We start from the raw sequence: 20,484 nt of genomic DNA on the forward strand, positions 1-20,484 counted from the left end.
AGTCTGTTGCAACTGAATTTTGCAAATCCAATAGACTAGAAATATCCCTGGTGTGCAGACCAGTATCGGGTGGCTGTGCTGTCAGTATCTAGCTCTGTGTCCTATGGGCTTGTTAAGCCAAAATTATGAATCATCCTCTGAGGCAGCTAGAGTTTTAGGCTTTGCTCCCCTGTCCTAGCCAACCTATTGGCAGCATGGACAGGAGCATCAGAGGTCTAAGTGAACCACTGCTGCAATTCCTCCTTTAAATCCCCGTTAAGAAAGCATTTCCATGCACATCAAGAGTTTTGCTGCTATTGGAGCCCTACAGTCTCCCACAAGCCTGGGAGAGGGTCAAAAGCTCCTCAGCCAGTGTGCTCTCATGCCACTGCTGAGTCCTCTTCACCTGCCGAGAAATCAAAAGGAAGACGAGAGAAAAGAAAAAAAAATCCATTACATACATGCAAATGGTCTTTCAAATCATCTTGTCATAACACATTAAGGAGTGTTGATTCATGATTGTAAAGGCATCAAATAAATGTTTAGTGCAGCGGCTGGTGCCAAATATGAATAATACTTGCTCCAGAGAGCAAGTGGGAACGGTTAACAATAGTCTGGTTCCAAGCAGCTGCTCCTTACTCCCTCCTTCAGCTGCCCAGTGTTTCCTGCAGCCATTTGAAATTTTCTCCTGCCTATCATGCTCAGGCAGCGATACAGCAAAGTATGATACATCTGAAAACAATACTATTAATTAAAACTTTTTGGCTTTGGACCAGAAATGAGAGTTGAAATGTGTTCATGCAACTCTAATTTACAAGTCTTTCAGGATGCACAAGTACACGTGCCCACACCACTGCAAATGCACACTGCCTCCCATGCAAAGCATTTCCCAGAGTAGCATGAGTCTGTATCTTTGCTTGCAATGATCAGGAAAACTCACCCTGCCTTTCATTTGTGCAAGGGAGCAGGACTTCCCTTCACAAGGAATAAATACCATGATAACAGCGACTGCTACTAGCAAGAGATGTGGAGAACAGACAAAAACACTCACAGGGGTCAGACTTGATGACTGACAGAAAATCTTGCAATATATACACAATTTCTGTAATCTGTAAAGCATTTGTGAAATGGTCTAGAGCTGCTTTTCCCCAAAAGCACTTGATAAGGACTATTATCAAGCCAGATGTGGAAACAGAAGCCTCAGCTCCACCCTTGCCACTCTTGCATTTACTCAGCTTAGTCATTGATGGGCCAAAAAGAGGCAATTCTGATGTTTTTGTTTAATTTCTGGTTTATTACAGCCACAATTCCTCCCTCCTGTGTCCAACCTATTCCCTGTGGTTAAACTTACCTGTATTTTTTAGAAATCACTCAAATCTTGTAATTGTTAGAGGATTCATCCTGTCTCTCAGCAAGGCTTAAATAATATACCAACATTATTATCAACTGGGTACCTTATATTTAGCCTGAATGCATTTGTTCTGGCAGTAGAAGAGAGGGTATTTCCCAAGACAGAGGACAAACTTTTGTCAAACACTGTAAATTGTGAAAAGCAAGGTTCAGCACAGGGGAAAAAGCATCAAGACTTTTTAAGAGGCCAAATTTGTGCCAGCGCATACAGAATGTTTCTTACTTAGAGACATAAGAGAAGTTTTGCTTTCATGGTCCTCCAGCCTTGATAACCTTCATCTGGTAGGTGTCCCCCCTCCTCTGTGGTGCCAGTAGCCAGAGGAGCGAGAGCAGCATCTCTGCACAGGGATTTATACTGCCAGGGGACCGCTTGCCCTCTGCGGGTGTATGTCTTTCTCCTCCCATCACAAAGGGCATCTGAAGCAGTGCAGGTGGGTGGGGGGCTGATGCGGGACACGTGGGGATTTGATCAGCCCTGGCTTTCCTCGGACGCTGTCTTGGAGCTCAAGGGGTTTCTTTCTTGGCAGGACTGATTTCTACAACTTTACGGCAGCTGGATCGAGAATACAAGGCTGAACATATCCTAGAGGTGGGTAATGATGATTGTAATTAGCTTTATTTACCTACAAGTGTATTAAGTCCTCAAAGAGCTTTCCTTGCAAGTTGGAGCACAGAGAAAGAATCTCATCCCATCAGCTCCCAGCTGCTGGGAAACTTAATTAAATGGTGTGTGTTGCCCTAAGAAACAGCTGCAGCAGCACTGCAGGGTTTATTATTTCCTTACTGAAGACTGGAGCAAAAGTCCTGTTCTGGAAGCTGTGGGAATGCAGGAAGAGGGCTGGAATTGTCCTCTAGCAGAATGGACAAGAAGTTATGGGGAAAAGAGCAAGCCAGAGAAATCCACCATCATTTATCTCATCGTATCAGATATTGCTTGTAACTTTGTCTTACTGGCCCCCACCCTTAGCTGCTCTGAGCTATGTGTATTCACAGTAGAGGGATCTTCAGGTGTTTAAGCCCATCAGGGTGATCGAGGACAATACATTTCCCTCTGTAATGCAACATGCTGGGAGCGTGCACAGGCACAGCAAAGTGAGGGTGGGTGATAGCTTGCCAAGCCATGTCAATACAAACGTTTTCAGTTGTGTGAGCCCTAATGACCAGCCTGACCCACTGCCTGGAGCAACTGCAAGCAGGAGTCCTGCAGACGCATCTCCCTGTGCATGCACAAGCCTTACACCATGCCAGCTACAGCCACTAGATTTTACCCTGCAGAGAGGAGCGATACCTCTAAAAACACCTCCGAGATAGAAATGCAGATCCACACAAAACCCCTAGTTTAGTCATTGCCCATCAGGATGAAGGCTGGCTGCTTATGCCGTGAGTCACGACAAAGAGTTCTGTCACCTACTTACTCCCTTTGCTTTCTGGCAGGTGGCTGTTTCTGACAATGGAGAGCCAGCCCTGAAGTCCACCAGCAGAGTCGTGATACAAGTCCTGGATGCCAACGACAGTCCTCCCAGTTTCCCCCACAAACTCTTCATGGTGCAGCTCCCCGAGCGAGATGCCTCGGAGATGCCACTGCCTGTCTACAGGCTGATTGCTTCGGACCGTGACCAGGGCCAGAACAGCCAGATCACCTACACCATCGAGGAGGAGGAGGAAGGGATATTCACCATCAACCCCACAACCGGCATGGTGTTCTCTAGGAAAGCTTTTCCTGCCTCTGAATACAACATACTCACGGTGAGAGTAGAGGGAAACAGAGAGCGCCAATGGGAAGAGATGGGTCGAGAGGGAAAGAGAGGAAAGGCTGCAGCAAAAGAAAAGTTAAAAGAAGAAAAGAGATGGAGAAAATGCAGCAGTGAGAGGACAGCCTGAATGAGACAGGCTTGGGTTACAAGGAAAGAAACTGGGAAGGAATGATGGGAAATGCAGAAAGTAATAAGCTATTAAAAATGCAGGATAAATCTAAAATTAACTGTCCGAGCCACTCTCAGAGATGAATACAGTGACGCATGATCCCATATGGATGTGGACCCGAACCTGAATGGTCTTTGGGTTTCAGCGGTGCCTCTAAGTGGCAGTCTGGTCAGGCCATGGGGCTCGGCTATAGATTTAAAGCTCTTCCACATTCTGTGGGTCCTTGCAACAAGGCTTGCAGTCCAGGTCTCTGGTTGTGGATCGAGCTTGGCAGATTTTCTTGATGGTCAAGAGGAATTTGGGTTGCGTGGCTCATCTTGGAAGCAGCCAGAGCACTGGCCACTGGGTCAAGAGTTGTTTTGTGGGATTTGAGGCACACTCAGACCTGAAACTCCTGGTGGGTGGGAGAAGCAGCTTCCGATGGGGCTCCCACAGGCTAAAACAGCCTTTTCCCTGACTGCATGTGCATTTCCCTGCAGGTGAAGGCAACAGACGGCGGCAGCCCACCACTTTCCTCCCATGTGAGGCTTCACATCAGCTGGGTCTCCCGGCCCGGCCCTTCCTCAGAGCCACTAGCTTTCGACGAACCCCATTTTAACTTTGCCGTGATGGAAACCGATCCTGTGAACCATATGGTGGGAGTGATCAGCATTGAAATGGGCCCCAGCCAAGTGTGGTTTAATATCACAGGTGAGACACAGAAATTAAAGCAGGGCAGTGGTGTCAGGGAGCATTTGCCCCAGCTCCCTTGGCTTTCAGCACTTGCGTGCCTGAGGTGATGAATTTGTTTGCTTTAGGTGTAGGTGCTTTCTCACAGACACCAAAAGGCTTAAACAACCATAGACAAAGCTGCTCATCCAAGGACTCTGGTGCCAAGTGCAATTATCTAACACACTTTTTAAGTGACATTCTGGGACTTGTCAGTGTTCTCTGATGTAGCGTGAAAGGCAGGGCATGCCAGTCTCAGCTCCTCCTGGGAATCGAGTGACACCATTGGTTGTGGTAAAACAGCCTGCAAGGATCCAGGTGTCTGGCTGGTCTTGCAGACACCCACACCTCTCCTTCCCTGTTGAGCCCATAGTCTCTGCAGGGAGACGAGAGGGAAAGATTCCTCAAAAAGCTGGTCTGACCTAACTGGTGGGGCTCTCCCACCTCCAGCATCCCAGGGATGACTTAGATATGTCATGAAGAATCTCTAGGGCCTCCTCTAAGACACATGGTGCTAGGGCAGAGGGGACATGGGCTGTCACCCCAGGAGACTCATCAGACAGCAGGTGTGCAGAACTGGTCCTACAAACAAGGGCCAATTGTGCTCATGTAATTTGGTGTTTTGAAGTGGTGCCCCTATCTGCCTTGCACGGCTTTTCCCTGACACTGCCTGCAGGGCTTGCCCTCGTCAGACAAAGCCTTAATTGGGTGAGTTATTAGTTCTTCCCCTTACTATGTTAGGGCAGGGATAATGGTGTATAAATACAATTAAGCAACAACAGATACAGTGCTATCAGGAGCAGACAGTATCAGTGCAAGGCTTATCTGGCATTACTAGTGTCTGCTTGGGTTTGCAGAGTTAACGGTATATTCCTCTGAATTTTATCCCATTGTTTCCCTGCTGAGTGCTTCTGTGCATGCTCAACCTCATCTTTGCCAGTTCCTAGTGCACCAAGTGCTACTCAAGGCTCTCTTGGTTTCTATACCGGTGGAAGAGGACAGGATTTCATTTTCCCTGCTAGGGAAGCAAAGCATCATGATAGCTGGCAACCAAGCAACGCAGAGATCCAGGAGCCTTCAGCACCTCATTCAAACACTCGCCTTTTCCAGTTCACAAAGGCTCTGTCACTGCAGTTGATGATGTCTGCAAAAACCCTGATAAAGCAGCATCTTTCTTAAGCTCTTTCCTTCCCTGGGCTTCCTCTTTCCCTTTGGCACTGTGCAAAGAGAGCTCTTTTCTCAGAGAAAGGCATCCATGGGTTCTCTTTTCCTCTGTCTCTGCTTCTTTCTGTCTCCTTCCCAGCAAGAAAGTGGTGGTCCGGATGGCTGGCAACCCATTTCTCCCACCGGGGAAAATGTGTAATTTAACAATCAGCCAAGATTTTCCCAACTGGTAAGAGAATAAAGCAGAATCCAGAGCATCCAGTAGCCAGGAAGGGACAAGCTGAGACCTGGGATATATTGAAGAAAAGTGCTTCTACCTCTCCTTGTCTCAGAACAGCATAGCGGTGTTTCATGTGCAATAGAGAACTAACAGGCCATCAGCAAGTGAGGCATGAGAAAGGAGCTGCCACGCCAGGGCTGCACAGCAGTAGCATGAGGGACAGCCTTCTGCTGCTGAGCTGCTCTGGCCTGCGGTTCCCCGCACCATGCAGCCATCTGGGTTGGAGACAACAGGCTCTGCTCACCCTGGAAGCACCGTCTGCCTCCCCAACTGTTCAAGTATGGGCTTCTTCAGGTAGCTCACAGGCTTCCAGCCGTGGCAATGAAGACCATCAGTGATATGCCCACAGTGTGACCTTGAATTGGAAGCCAGCAACAGTGTTGCTCAGCCCTGCAGGTCCCTGATCCATGCTAAGCCTGTGATGCTGCATAGCTGGAGACCTTGTGCAAATAAATCAATGCTCAAATGTGCCTGTGGCAAATCTAGCCAAGACATCATATGCATATGTGCATCCTTTCCGCTTCTCTCCTCCTCCTCTTCTCTAATTCCCCTCACCTTCCCTTTCGTACACCTTTGTCACCATCTGTGACTACCTCTTTGTCCAGCTTCTTCATGTCCTCCCTGCCTCCTATGTCCATCTATCACATTTTGTATTGAGTTTCCCCATTTGGAAGAAACCTCACCTATGGCACTGTCCACCGTCTAGCTGCGGCCAAAGAGGTACAGCTAGACCGAATGTCTACACATCCCCATCCAAGCTATATTGCCTGGCATGCCACATATCTGCAGCCGGGCATGAGCTCCTTGTGTGGTTCGTATATGGTGTCTGGAGGGAACATCCTCTTCCTTTGGATCTCCAGGCAGCTCCTAGAATCCCTTCCCCTGCAGAGGCTGCCAAGCACCTGCAGCTTGCTTCAGATAGAAATCTAACTTTAACTGCACCCCACTTCCTTCTCTCGTCTCTCCCCTATCCCAGGTGGCGATGATGACATGGATTTTGACATTGAGAAGAGTACAGGCAGCATGGTCATTGCAAGACCCCTCGATGCAAGGAAGAAGTCAAGCTACAACCTGACAGTAGAAGTCACTGATGGGTCCACTACCATCAAAACCCAGGTAATGGTTTATTTTCTTTAGCAGAGACCCCATCTAGAGTGAGTATACGATAAGGGAATCTTTCCTGTGACCCTGCTGAGCTCTGGATCAGGCGCCAGGCACAAGAATCTCTTTACACTGTGATCTTACATTACACAGTGACCCAGGTCTTTCCTAAGTACCAAGCTAAGATTTTTTTATGTGGTTGGAAACCAAAATGATCTAGGAAAGCCTGGGCCTCTCCTGTTGATCACAGCCAGCTCACAAGGACACGGCTATACCACCAGCCAAGCTGGGGTGGCAGTTCATACTCTCAAGACCTCAATTTGCTGTCAGCTGCTCAGGCTGAACTACAACATGGCTGGGACAACCTGCTAAGATATGAGGGAAATGCATATGTGGTTAGATCAGGTGTGGGACCACAGTACCGTATCAAGGGGTGTTCCTGGCACTTGCTAACCTGTACAAAGCCAGCGCAGATGCATCTGCAGGAGGTGAGGTCAGCCCTCCCCTGGGCTGCTCCAAGTCTGCAGAGCACTGAGAACATATCAGCACTGATGTCCAGGGGGCGAGTGGGGCAACTACAGAGAATGCTGTGTCCTCTGAGCTGCCACATGAAAAGCAAGTGTTGGCAAAAGGAGACGCTTTGCTCTCAGGTATTTCCCTGAGCCCCGGTTAAAATGGCTGCGGAGATTTGCCTATCTTTACCTACCCTCAGGAAGGGTATTCAGGGCTTGAGCTTTCACCAACCATTTTCTCCACGCATAAACAGCAGCCAAAAAACCCAGCCCTCACTGCACAGGAAGACCTAGAACATGAGTCACCCCTCAGTGACATTTATCGTGGGAAACTCACTGCAGAGGTTTGTGGGGATGATGAGTGAGGAACACTACCATTCCTGTGAAACGCAATGCTAATGGACAGCTATCTATCTCAACTATCTTCAGGTATTGTTCCAAATAAACAAACAAAGCCCCACCTTGCCTGCTGTGCATTCCCTGCCACCTTGCATCTCATCCCTACGTTTATTTTGGCACTCAAGGCACTAGCAGATGTCAAAAAACCTGCTTGTGCAAAGCACCCATGGCATGTTCAGGTTTGCTAAAGGAAGCTAATTATTACACTTGGTTGGGACTTCCTAAGATGCCATGAACACATCAGTAGGGGGGTCAGGACAGCCAGGGTAGGAGACCAAACACAAGAAACTAGGCGACTTTGCAGGCAGGATTCAGGCAGGCCATTCACAGGGGTTTGTTGTTAAATGCAGAGGGGAAGATATGGCTAAGAAGCGTGGACCAAAAACTTTGTTTTTGCATACCTTCCCTGCCCCCATGTTGCTCTTGAGACAGGCCAGCCCCTCCCTTCCTTTGCCAAAGGTCCCCCCTTCTGTCAGCTTTGTGGTGTGTAATTAATGAAGACTAGTGTGGAGGCACCAGCCAGCAAAGCTGGCACCGTGGATGAGCAACTGATACTTTTTGTGGCAGGCTGTGACGGTTTCCCCATGTGCCAAGTGCAGGCACGCTCAGTCTGAATGGCTTGCCAGATTGGAGAGATTTAAAAAAAAATGAGAGGAAGCAAGCTGAAAATCACTAAGGGAAGGCACAGCAGGAGTTCCTGGGGAGAAGGCCAAAAGGGTTCCCAGTCACCATGAATGGCAAAGCCCTGGGAGTTGGAAAGCTGTGGCGGTTACAAGGCTCAGAGCGCAGCTACACCCAAGAGGGGTTGGTAGCTGCAACTTTACATGGCTGAATAAGTCAAGTTGCTCCCACGTCTCTGCAGCCCTCACTGTGCTGTCTCCCCCACAGGCATTTATCCATGTGATTGACATCAACCAGCACCGTCCCCAGTTCCTGGAGAGCCATTACGAGGTGAGGATTCCTGAAGATACCCCCTCGGGGAGGGAAATCCTTCAAGTCAGTGCAACAGACAAGGACAAAGGCAAGGGGCTCATCTACACCATCCATGGCAGCGTGGACCCCAAAAGCACAAGACTTTTCCAGCTGGATCCAAGCAGTGGGGTCCTCACAACAGCAGAAGGCTTCAGTTCCCAGCCCATGCCTCAGCACACCCTAACAGTGATGGTGAGTCCTAGCCAAACCCTGCTGAGTCCATCGGCTTGGCCAGCATATATGGGTCGCTGGAGAAATTAAAACTGGTTCTAGTCTTTGAGGGAGGATTTGTCTAGAACAACAGGGAAGAGGAAAGTAGGATGTTAACCTTTACTGTATAGCCATCCTGGAGAAATCTAGGTAAAACCCTGCTTTCCTCTCAACTATGGGCTGCACCCATCACCTGCTGATTTCATTGGAGAGCCACTGTATTCTTACACAAGAAAGCACAGTGAATAATTGTTAATATTTGAAATTCAAGGCTGAGCTTTGGTGCTGAAACTTGCAGGCTCATTCCCACCCAAGGGGTTGGTACCACTGAAAACCCCCACCCTCTGTAAGAGTCCTGACGAGCTACTTGGAAGCCTGCTGCAGGCAAGGCTGCCTGCTCCCTGAGTGTGACCGTACCTGCTCTTCCTCGGTCATTCAGGTGCGAGACCAGGAGGTCCCCATCAAGAGGAACTTCGTTCGAGTCATCATCCATGTGGAGAACTGCAACCTGCACCCTCCACAGTTCAGCAGCATCCATTACGAAGCAGAAGTGCTGGACTCAGCAGTGCTGGGCACAGAAGTTATACAAGTCAGAGCCTTTGATCAGGACCAAGGAGCCAACGCTGAAATCCACTACTCCCTTCAGGCAGGTGAGAGCTGTGCAACAAGATAGTTTAGGGTATGAACGTGCCTGCATTTCTATGCTCTAGCCGGTGACCAAACAGTTGACCAGCTTTCTCTAGCTGTTGCAAAGAACAGTAAATGGCTGCACAGTTCTAAAATCCAGAGAAAATCTAGAGTGAGCAGGTAATTTCCATATTACAGAACATTAGCATCCTTCCTTAAGAAGACAGTTCAGTGTTGAGTCACTGGTCTAAGAAAAAATGTGACTGGATGAGTTAGAACAACTTAAAATTTGCTCTTCTCATCCATGGGAACTGAGGGAGGGCTCCCTGTTCAGCTGCTGTCAGACAAAAGTACTCTGATTCCTACAACAGCCACCATCACTTCCACCACTTCTACCAAGAAATACATCCTTGAGGAAGAGCGAGAACCCTTTCAGCACTGGTTGATGGTGGGTTTGGGTCATGCAAGCTCAGTGGGCAAGTATTTTGTCATTCACTTTAAAGGTTAAAACAAATATTTATGGCTGTGCCACTCTGCCTATTTAGCAGCTAAATTCTTTGCAGGAGACAAGCCATCCTTTGCTCCATCTTTCTCACTGCAATTTAGATCAAGGACTAAGGAATTTAATTGCTCCTGAAGTATTGGTAATTATAAGCATGACAGGGCTTGAAGGAACTAGTACGGCCTATGCAACCTTGTTCTGCACATGAGGCAAAAGCTTCAAGCACGTGCTCTGCCACCACTAAATATGCTCAGATTAGAAGGATGTTTATCTCTAATTTACATTTTGATTGATTTAAAAATTAGTTCATAGATCTCAATGAGTTCATTGTTCTTAGAATTAAAATTATTTAGAAATTAATGGAGAGCGTTGCCTCCCAGTGAAAGAAACAGATGTTAATTAGGCCTGAAATCAGGACCATCTATGGAAAAGAGGTTCAGAAAACCAAAACCAACAGGGTGTCTGTATTCTTCACTTTGTAATTTCTCTTCTTGCAGGTAACGGGGAAGGTTTCTTTAGCATCGACTCTTATTCTGGAATTATTACAGTTGCCCAGAGACTGGACCCATCCAGGCAGGAGCGATTTACTCTCATTGTAAAGGCAGAAGATCAGGGGTTCCCCCAGCTTAAAGATTCTTCTACAGTACATGTCCGCATTAGACCCTCTGAGCGCACGCCTCCAAAGTTTCCAGAGGCCGAATACATCACAGAGATCAGTGAAACCACTGCTGTTGGCTCTCCTCTGATCCAGGTTTCAGCCACAAGCTTGTCACCAGTCAGCTATGAAATAAAAGATGGAAATGGAGATGGAGTGTTCTCCATGAACTACCAGTCAGGCCTTATTTCCACTCAGAAGACCTTAGATTTTGAGCAGGTATCTTTTTACCAGTTGAAAGTCCGTGGCACCAACATGGCTGGAGCATTTATGGACACAGTGGTACTTATCTATGTCATAGATGAGAATGACAATGTGCCGATCTTCGTTAAGCCTTCCTTCGTTGGCTGGATCATGGAGAACGCTCCATCACAAAGCATGGTTCTGGATGAAAGCAATTCTCCCCTTGTGACCCATGCAACAGATGCTGATCAAGACTCCAATGCTCTGCTGGTCTATGAGATTTTGGAACCGGAGGCACTGAAATATTTCACAGTAGATCCCAGCACAGGGACGCTGACCAGTCGTGCTGATATAGACTATGAGCTTACCCCAGTTTTCCACTTCAGTGTACACGCACATGACAGTGGAAGTCCCAGCTTATTTGCGTCTAAGCCGGCCAGAGTCACAATCCATGTTAAAGATGTGAATGATTCACCTCCAGTCTTTTTCAAGGACACTTACGAGCTTTCTGTCTTGCTACCTGCCCACTCAGGGATGGAGCTTTTGTCAGTGCAGGCAAAAGATGCAGATTCAGAGGTGACATACAGCATCGTGGAAGGGAACCTTGATAATGCTTTCTACATTCATCCGCTTACAGGTCTCATCTCCATTCTTAACACCACTGGCCTGGGAAGCTATCGTGAACTCACGGTCCGAGCTGGTGATGGCTTGTATAAAAGTACTGCTCTGGTTAAGCTAAATTTAACTCAAGCACAAGGTACTGGCTTAAAATTTGATCAAGACATATATACAGTAACTGTGATGGAGAACTCTACAGATGAGAAGACTCTCACTGTCCTTGGGGTCAAGGGGTATCAGCTAAATGAACCACTTTTCTATTCACTTTTGAATGGAAAGGAAAGATTCAAAATGATCCAGGCATCTGGAGTACTCCAGACCAAGGGTGTGAAATTCGACCGCGAAACACAAGACATGCACGAGGTAGCTGTGGAAGTGAAGGACAATAGGAAACCACCGAGAGTGTCCCAAGCCACAGTGAAGGTTTACATAGAGGATGTCAATGACAATCCACCGCAGTTTGAGAATGTGCCATATTACACCTCGGTGCAGGATGGCACAGAGCCAGGTGACGTCCTTTTTCAGGTGTCAGCAACAGACAAAGACGTAGGGGATAATGGAGCCATTACCTACTCATTTGCAGAGGACTATAAATACTTTTGGATTGACCCCTACCTGGGAGACATCTCCCTTAAGAAGCCTCTTGATTACCAAGCATTAAATAAATACAACCTCCGAGTCATTGCTAAGGACAAAGGTGAGCCTCCCCTCCGTGCCGAAGAGGAGGTTGTGATCAGTGTGAGGAACAAATCCAACCCTCTGTTCCAAAGTTTGTACTACCGAGTGAAGGTGCCAGAAAACATCCCCCTCTACACATCTATCCTCCACATACAGGCTCGCAGCCCTGAAGGCTTGCGCCTCATCTACAACATCGTGGAAGAAGATTCCCTGAAACTCTTCAGCACTGACTTCAAAACCGGTGTCCTTACTGTCACAGGCCAGCTGGACTATGAGCTAGAGACAGAACACACCTTCACTGTTCGAGCCACAGACACAGCGCTAGGATCCTTTTCAGAAGCCAGAGTAGAGGTGGAGGTAGAGGACATTAATGACAACCCCCCCATATTTTCCCAGATCATCTACACAGCATCTGTCTCGGAGAGTTTGCCAGCACAGACCCCTGTTGTCCAGATCTTTGCCTCTGATAAGGACTCAGGCAGAAACAAAGTGGTCTCCTATCAGATCTTGGATGATGGTTCAGATGCTACCAAGTTCTTTAATATTGATGCCAGCACAGGGCAAATAACAACTGCTCAAGCACTTGATTATGAAAAAAATCAGCAGTTTCGCATGAAAGTAAGAGCTGCAGATCATGGGATGCCTCCACTTAGCAGTGATGCCCTGGTAATTGTAGATGTGACAGACATCAATGACAACCCCCCCGAGTTCAGCCAGCTTCAGTATGAAGCCAAGGTGAGTGAAATGGCTACATGTGGGCATATCGTGATAAAAGTCCAAGCCCTGGACCCCGATAGCGGAGACACCACCCGACTGGAATACGTGATACTCTCAGGCAATGACAACAGGCATTTCACTATCAACAGCACTTCTGGAATAATATCCATGTTCAACCGCTGCAAAAAGGACTTGGAGTCATCTTACAGTCTCAGAGTTTCTGCTTCAGATGGAGTTTTCAAGAGCACCGTGCCCGTGTATATCAATACCACAAATGCCAACAAATACAGCCCCTCTTTTCGGCAGAATGTGTATGAGGCAGAGCTGGCAGAAAATGCTGAGATAGGTACCAAAGTGATTGAACTGCTGGCTATTGACCCAGACGGTGGCCCATACGGCACCATAGACTATACCATCATAAATAAACTTGCCCATGAGAAGTTCTCCATAGACAATAAAGGCTGTATTGCCACGCTGCAAAAACTGGACAGGGAAAATTCAACAGAGAGAGTGATTGCCATTAAAGTCATGGCCAAGGACGGGGGTGGGAAGGTGGCATTCTGCACTGTCAAAATAATCCTTACAGATGAGAATGACAACCCACCTCAGTTTAAAGCTTCTGAATACACGCTGTCTATCCAGTCCAATGTAAGCAAAGGCTCCCCTGTCATCCAGGTACTGGCTTATGATGCTGATGAAGGTGCAAATGCAGATGTCATTTACTCCGTTGACTCTGTGGAAGATGTGGCAGAAGATCTTGTGGAGATCAATGCTGCCACTGGGGTTGTTAAGGTCAAAGAGAGCCTCGTTGGTTTGGAAAACAGAGCCTTTAACTTCAAGGTGAAAGCTGAAGATGGCAGACCCCCTCACTGGACTTCCCTTCTCCCAGTGAATCTTCAGATTGTCCCCAGGGAGGTGACGTTGCCAAGGTTTTCTGAGCCCCTTTATACATTCTCTGCATCTGAGGACCTTCCAGAGGGATCAGAAATAGGCTCAGTCAAAGCTTTTGCAGAGGATCCCATCATATACAGCCTGGTGAAGGGAACCACTACAGAAAGTAATAAAGATGAGGTGTTCACGCTGGATGAACAAACAGGGGCTTTGAAAATCAAAAAGGCCATGGATCATGAGACCACCAAGTGGTACCAGATTGATGTTATGGCTCACTGCACACATCAGGAGACTGACCTGGTCTCTCTGGTCTCTGTGAACATCCAAGTGCAGGACGTCAATGACAACAGACCTGTTTTTGAGGCAGATCCCTACAAAGCATTTGTCATGGAGAACATGCCATCAGGAACCACAGTCATTCAAGTGACAGCTAATGACCAGGACATGGGAAGTGATGGACAGGTGACCTACAGTCTGGAAGCAGAATCTGGCAACCTCCGAGGACTCTTCACCATTGATGGTGAGAGTGGGTGGATCACCACACTAAAAGAGTTGGACTGCGAAGATCAGGAGATCTACCGGTTTTATGTGGTGGCCACTGACCATGGCAGGAAAGTCCAGCTCTCTTCCCAAACCCTGGTGGAGGTCACTGTCTCTGATGAAAATGATAATGCTCCACAGTTCACCTCAGATTTCTATAAAGGATCGGTAATTGAGAACGCAGAGCCAGGGCAGGTTGTTGTCACACTGAGTACCATCGATGCAGACATCTCTGAGCAGAACCGGCGGGTCACATGCTACATAACTGGTGAGTTTTTCCTGACTTTAAATCTTCAGTGAGCAAAAATAGACTATCATCTCAAAGTGAGGATTTGATACGTTGTCTTACAGAATATTAATACCGAAATAGCATTATACAGACAGTCCCATAAGACGCAGGTGATGAAGCCCGAGCTCTGTCATGAGCTGGATTCATCAGTTAAATGAGTCTGGGGTATCCAAAACTCTTTAGTAACTAACTGCAGTGGGTGGAATTATCATTATAATAGCTATCTCACCACCAAATTGTCCTATTTATTTGGAAATAAATAAATAAAATATGTAAGTAATTACACAGTACTGTAGATATATTTATTTACACTTTCTTAACAGAGGAATAATCAAGATTGTAATTTTAATACTTACGAGAAGGACAGAAGTGGTGGCACAGCAGGAAGGAAGGTTTTTCACACATAGATACTGTGATCTGTATTTGTAAGTTCTTTGACCCAGCTTTTTCTCCTGCAAACCATGCAGTCAGTTTACACCTATGTGTAGCCTGCCTGTATTTTTAATAACTATATTTGTGCACATAGGATGTGCATAACTTCCTGATATTAAATGTGTCTCCTATGATGCCACTGTGACCCTGACTTAACAAACAAGTAGACCTCACAAGGCTGCAGTTAACCACCCTGAAGAACCGGTGGATATTTGAGACTTTCATGTCAATCTTAACGAGACTCCTGGCTAACAAGAAATACTAAAGATGACTCTCGCACCCCTGGAACGTCAGCTGTGCCAACTGAAATTAACCACTGCTGTAGAAGAGCAAAAAAGTTATACTGGAATGCTTGTTGTGCATCGGCACAAGTAGAAGCTTGATTTTACGGTACTTTTTGACCCCAAAGGGTCTCCCTCAGACCTGGAACAGATACTTCAAATTAAAATGTTTGTGCAAACTCAAACGAGGACCCTTCAGGGTCAAAACATTTAGCCAGATCATGCTGCAGCCTGTTATCTATTATTGTAACCATCCAAAACAGGGGAGGAATGTTGGTACTTTCAATTGGTTTATGGCATACCTAGGTATTTGCAAACCTTTGGGAGCAAAGATTCAATCCATTTATGTATTTGCACTTCTGCCATCTTAAAGGTAGTAGTAACTTCCAACTGCTTTAAACCTGAGAGAATGCTTGCTATATTACTGGTGAATACATGTATACATTTCTGCTATGTACTTAGAAGCATAAGTCAAACTCTAGCCATAAACACAGAAATACAACTGCAGCAGAGTGCTGCAGCAAAAGAAAGGAGGAGGTGAACACAGAGCCTAGCTTCCCGTTGTTCACATGCACATTGACCTTAAACACAGAGAAACTAAATCTGAACATGGGCTGGAGTCTCCCAGCATCAGAAGAAGGGCTAGCAGAGGTCTTGCTGCACCTCCAGATTCACCACCTCATCACTGCAGTGCAAATAAAAGCAGAAAGAGAGTGGATGTAATTTACCCCACTGTGCAAGGCCCTTCAGAGCCTAACACAAACAAGCCCTGGAGCCAGCTCTCTTCATTGTCTCCCTTACCTAATGTGCTCCCTCCTTCTGCCCAGCTGCATGGGTTCAGCAGAGGACACCAGCTCCTTGCCAGAAAAGGATTCTCCAGGGTCAGCATCCACCCCATTCAAAAGCTACTCTGTGTAATATCAGTAGGAGCGGCATGAATCTGGTGGGCTGGAGAGCCTGCCTAGTCTGGATTTACCTGTCTGTCATTGTTTGGCTCTTACAAAATCAAAAAGTAGCCCCAGAAAGTGTAGCTTTATATTAAATACATCTGTAGGTTAAAAGGGAGTACAACTACACAGGTACTGTAACAATAAGATCCAAGCAATGTCTGCAGGGTATTTGCCACTCTCAGATCCCTTTAGGAACATGCACCGAGAAAGACTGACACACTTTAGGAAAGTGAGACGATGTGGTTTTGAGGCAATGAATATGCACACCTGCAGAACATTACCGAGACACTTCTGCAATCAGGAGTAGTTTCCTCCTTCCAGTGTAATATGCAAACAGCTAGTAAGAGAAACGAGCAGGGTATTTCTCAGCTATGCAGTGAATCAGACCAAATGCTCCTCACCTGCCAGATATGACACTAACGCCCTCTCTGTGGCACCACTGCAAGTCCTTCAGGTGTCTCAAGGGCCCGGCAGTGGGCACACCTATATCCCCTTTCCTTAACTCATCTGATTTTCAGCACTCGGTAAATGTCTTTTTTCCGTGCCTCCTGCCCCCTTCTAGAAGGAGATGTACTGGGACAGTTCACCGTTAACCAGATTGAGGGCGAATGGACAATTTCTTCCAAGAAGCCTTTGGACAGAGAAGATACAGAAAAATATCTCCTCAAGGTTATGGCCTCTGATGGAAAATTTCAGGCTACCACCGAAGTGGAAATTTTTGTTCTGGATATCAATGACAACAGCCCTGAGTGTGGCCAGGTAAGACATCTGTCCTGGGGCATCAGGGGCACAAGAGGAGCACCTGGGAAGGAGAGAACACAATAGCAAGGAAGAATGAACAGAAAGAGCATGTTAAGAGGGTTTGGCTTGTCATAATTCTTCTCACACGATCTTTTTGCTTTGATTATGCTTAGCAATTTTAATTAAGCTGCATGTCAAGCAAGAACATTAAATCTAGCCTCCAAGCATGTTTGCCAGCAGTAAGTGAGCGCCTAAACATTATGAAGGATAATTTCTGGAGATAAACAATGCCAGGAAGCCTCCTGGGTAGGGGCATGTAAATTACTGAGTTTTATATCCTGCTAAGCTGAGAGATTCCCATCAGGAGGTTTGTTACCGTAGAGAGCTGATTGCTGGTATGGATGTTACCCATGGTGAGAAAGAACAGAGGTGGTTGCTTCCCAAAGGAGATTCAAAGGCTTGTGTGAAATGAGCTCACTGGTCCCAGTCCACACCCCTGCAGCGGCAACGTGAGGCACATTGTGTTCCCCCATAAACCACGTGGTTTATCCTTCTCTATGAAGCTTCTGCTAGTCCATTCCTCCCCATGTGGGATGAAGGTATTTTGGACATGGCTCAGATGCCAATGACACCTTCTGTCCTTGCCAGATATTCTACACTGGGAGAGTCTCTGAAGATGCTCTGCCGGGTCTTTTCATTTTGAAAATATCAGCGACCGACCCTGATGTCGGCAGCAATGCCCAGATAACGTACAGCCTCCACGGCCCTGGCGCAGAGGAATTCCGGCTGGGCCCACACACAGGTGAGAGCAGGGCGATGGGATGCTTTTATCCTTTTCCTCACCCACTCCCAAGAAATGCCAGCTGCCAGCATGGCTCAATACTTGCCTCCTCTTGAGCAAACAAAAGGTCTGTTCATTCCAGCTCTCCCAAGCTAGGAGGAATGGCAGACAGACAGGTTTATTCCAACACAGTATAGAGGAGAGTGAGCTCTGCAGCTGCCTGCTGGATTTCTTTACAAATAGTCCATTAGCAACAGTAAAATGCAGGGCAGGTGCTGTTGCTAACAGCCAGGTCTCAAGGAGGAGAGATCAGCAAGTGTTTGGCTTGAGACAAAGACCCAAGTCCTAAACTCTAAAAAGCACCTTACCAGGTCTTGGGCAGTGTCTTTGCCCGAACAGACACAATGATCATCCTAGAGAACAACTGGGGTTCACTACATTACAAAAAACTTAATGCAGCAGGGGTCATAAAGGTGTTTATGAGTACAATTCATTTATGAGGACTTTTATCCCATGACGGCATCCCTTGCATGAAGTTCAGCCCGCCTTGAAGGACTCCCCATGCCAAGCCCTGCCAGGGCACTGGCTGGCAGTGATCCGAGAATAGCCCCGAGCGATGTGGTGTGGACACATCGCTGCTATTAGCTGGATTACAGACAGCGTTCAAACCCGGGCTGTCTCCCACGGTTCAGCCAGGAAGGCAGCGTGCTTGAACCTCCCTGAGCTCTCCTAGGCTGTGGCAGCAGTTGCAGGAGACAAGACCACCTCCTGTTCTTTCCAACAGGGGAACTGACCACATCTGCACCTCTCGACCGTGAGCAGAAACCTACGTACCATCTTGTTGCCAAAGCAACTGATGGTGGAGGCCGTTCCTGCCAAGCAGATGTAACACTGATCGTAGAGGACACAAACGACAATGCACCGAGGTTCTTCCCCACTCACTGTGCAGTGGCCGTTTTTGACAACACCACAACAAAAACACCCATCGCCGTGGTTGCTGCCAGGGACCTTGACGAAGGTGAGTCAGAATGGGATTTACTTTTTAGTATAGTTCATCTTTCATCCTGAAACCTTTGAAACCTAGGGAAGGGTTGTAGCAATGGGTATAGATGATTGAATCTTGGCGAAGATGTGCCAGGATCTCATCACTGAGTTGTTCTTAACTAGCAGGCTGGCATCAGCATTTTTGTGACCCGGTAGGAAATGCAATATTTGTAGAAACACGCAAAGACAGACTTTGAGGACATGCTCAGTAACTGTAACCATGACGTGCGGTGCAAACTGTGACACACAGTTTGTCCGGGATCCAAACTGGACAGAAACTTTACCAAAAATGGAAATCAAGAATGAGCGTAATAAGGAAAAAAGGAGCTTTAGATCTGAATGAGGTAGATGATATGGAGGGAGAGGTCCTTCTGAATGCACAAAGATTCTCAGAAACATAGGTAAGACTCCTAAGAAAGAAACTTTCAACAAACCTCTCCAGCAGAGACTGAATTTACAATGACAGAGGCAAGAGCACATTTACCTGCTTTGCAAGCAGATATGAAGGGAAATTACATTTAAAAGCAGGGGAATTAAAACTGGGAAACACTAGTAAATACAGACAGGCGGTACTGATGGATGATGGTGAGGGTGGCCAGATGTCTGAACTTACAGACGGACAGGGGCAACACCTGATGTTCATACAGCCTCCATTTTCCCTAGGAATTTAAGGTCATTAAGTACACATAGTCCTCATGGATTAACAAACCAAACAAAAAAAAATCCAACCAGCAGTTCCTACCCATGAATTAATACAGCCTGTCCCTTACCCTTCCAGGTCTCAACGCTGAGGTGGTTTATTCTCTGCCTGATTCTGCCAACGGACACTTTTCAATTGAAGAAACCACAGGGGTGATTCGTCTGGAAAAGCCTCTGAAGGATTCCCAGCATTCAGCATTTGAGCTGACAGTCTGTGCTACAGACCGGGGCACCCCGGAGCCCCTCTCTGCTCTTGGCACTGTCACTGTCTCCGTTGTGGATCTAAATGAATATCTGCCTGTTTTCCTGGCCCCTGAATACGTGGCCATGGTAAAAGAAGATGTGGCTGTGGGTACAGAGGTCCTCAACTTGTCAGCCTTGACAAGGGACAATTCAGAAAACACAGAGATCAAGTATGAAATTGTGAATGGCAACGACCACGGGAAATTCCAGCTCAACTCAAACACAGGTAAGACGATCTCATGCCAAAGCAGGTCCTGGCTGACCAAACATCAAAGGATGTGCTTGTATGTGTCTTCTCTCGTTCTTCTCCGTTTGGCTTGCACTTCTGCTTCCCTTAGTCTTTAGCCAGCACAAGGGTAGGGAATACAGTCCTCTAGCCTAAATTTTACCAGCCAAGTCACTTGAGTAGTCCAAATCTTACTGAAATTAATGGAAAGATTCCTGCCGTATGTCTGGGACCTGAGACAGATCCATAGCAATGAGGAATACACGGAGAACAGGATGGGGAAATTTTTCCACTTCAAAACACAGGAGAAGGTAACTGCATTTTAAAAAGTCTCTCCATCCTGATCCCACAAGGAACCGGCAGACCAGGGTTAACAGGCAGCTTTATTAGGTAGCACTCAATGAATGTGGATAGTTACCAATCTGTTAACCATGAGCAGGTGCTGAGCCAGGTTTACTAGCCAAATAAAGCACTGCTGTGTTTGCACAGTGAACTGGTAAAAGCTGTTATCAGAAGGCCAATGTCAGCTTCCTAAAACAAGCCCTTGGCTGTGTCATCAATGGCCTTCTGCCCATGGCTGCAACATCCTCACCTACAGCACCTTCCACAGCTTCTCTGTCCCCAAGGCTCTTGCTAATTTTTCTACACCAATCTTGTTAATAGTTGGTACGTCTTAAAAGACATAAAACAGAGTCATTTCCAGGGGATAATTTTGTGACGGTTTTAGTG

At 46.9% G+C, this 20,484-nt stretch overlaps 1 protein-coding gene across 1 annotated transcript in view; it reads left to right on the forward strand.

Moving 5' to 3' along the window:
• FAT2 (FAT atypical cadherin 2) overlaps positions 1 to 20,484 on the forward strand; it is a 46,534-nt gene that overhangs the window by 9,046 nt on the left and 17,004 nt on the right. Inside the window, exons 3-13 of the mRNA XM_056349601.1 lie at positions 1,917 to 1,978; positions 2,824 to 3,135; positions 3,792 to 4,002; positions 6,441 to 6,580; positions 8,365 to 8,640; positions 9,098 to 9,308; positions 10,285 to 14,337; positions 16,584 to 16,780; positions 17,411 to 17,564; positions 18,328 to 18,561; positions 19,366 to 19,755. Coding sequence (XP_056205576.1) covers positions 1,917 to 1,978; positions 2,824 to 3,135; positions 3,792 to 4,002; positions 6,441 to 6,580; positions 8,365 to 8,640; positions 9,098 to 9,308; positions 10,285 to 14,337; positions 16,584 to 16,780; positions 17,411 to 17,564; positions 18,328 to 18,561; positions 19,366 to 19,755 — 6,240 coding nt within the window. The remainder of the gene's footprint in view (positions 1 to 1,916; positions 1,979 to 2,823; positions 3,136 to 3,791; positions 4,003 to 6,440; positions 6,581 to 8,364; positions 8,641 to 9,097; positions 9,309 to 10,284; positions 14,338 to 16,583; positions 16,781 to 17,410; positions 17,565 to 18,327; positions 18,562 to 19,365; positions 19,756 to 20,484) is intronic.

The sequence above is a fragment of the Falco biarmicus genome, chromosome 8 (genome assembly GCF_023638135.1).
Source record: "Falco biarmicus isolate bFalBia1 chromosome 8, bFalBia1.pri, whole genome shotgun sequence".
Classification (NCBI taxonomy): domain Eukaryota; kingdom Metazoa; phylum Chordata; class Aves; order Falconiformes; family Falconidae; genus Falco; species Falco biarmicus.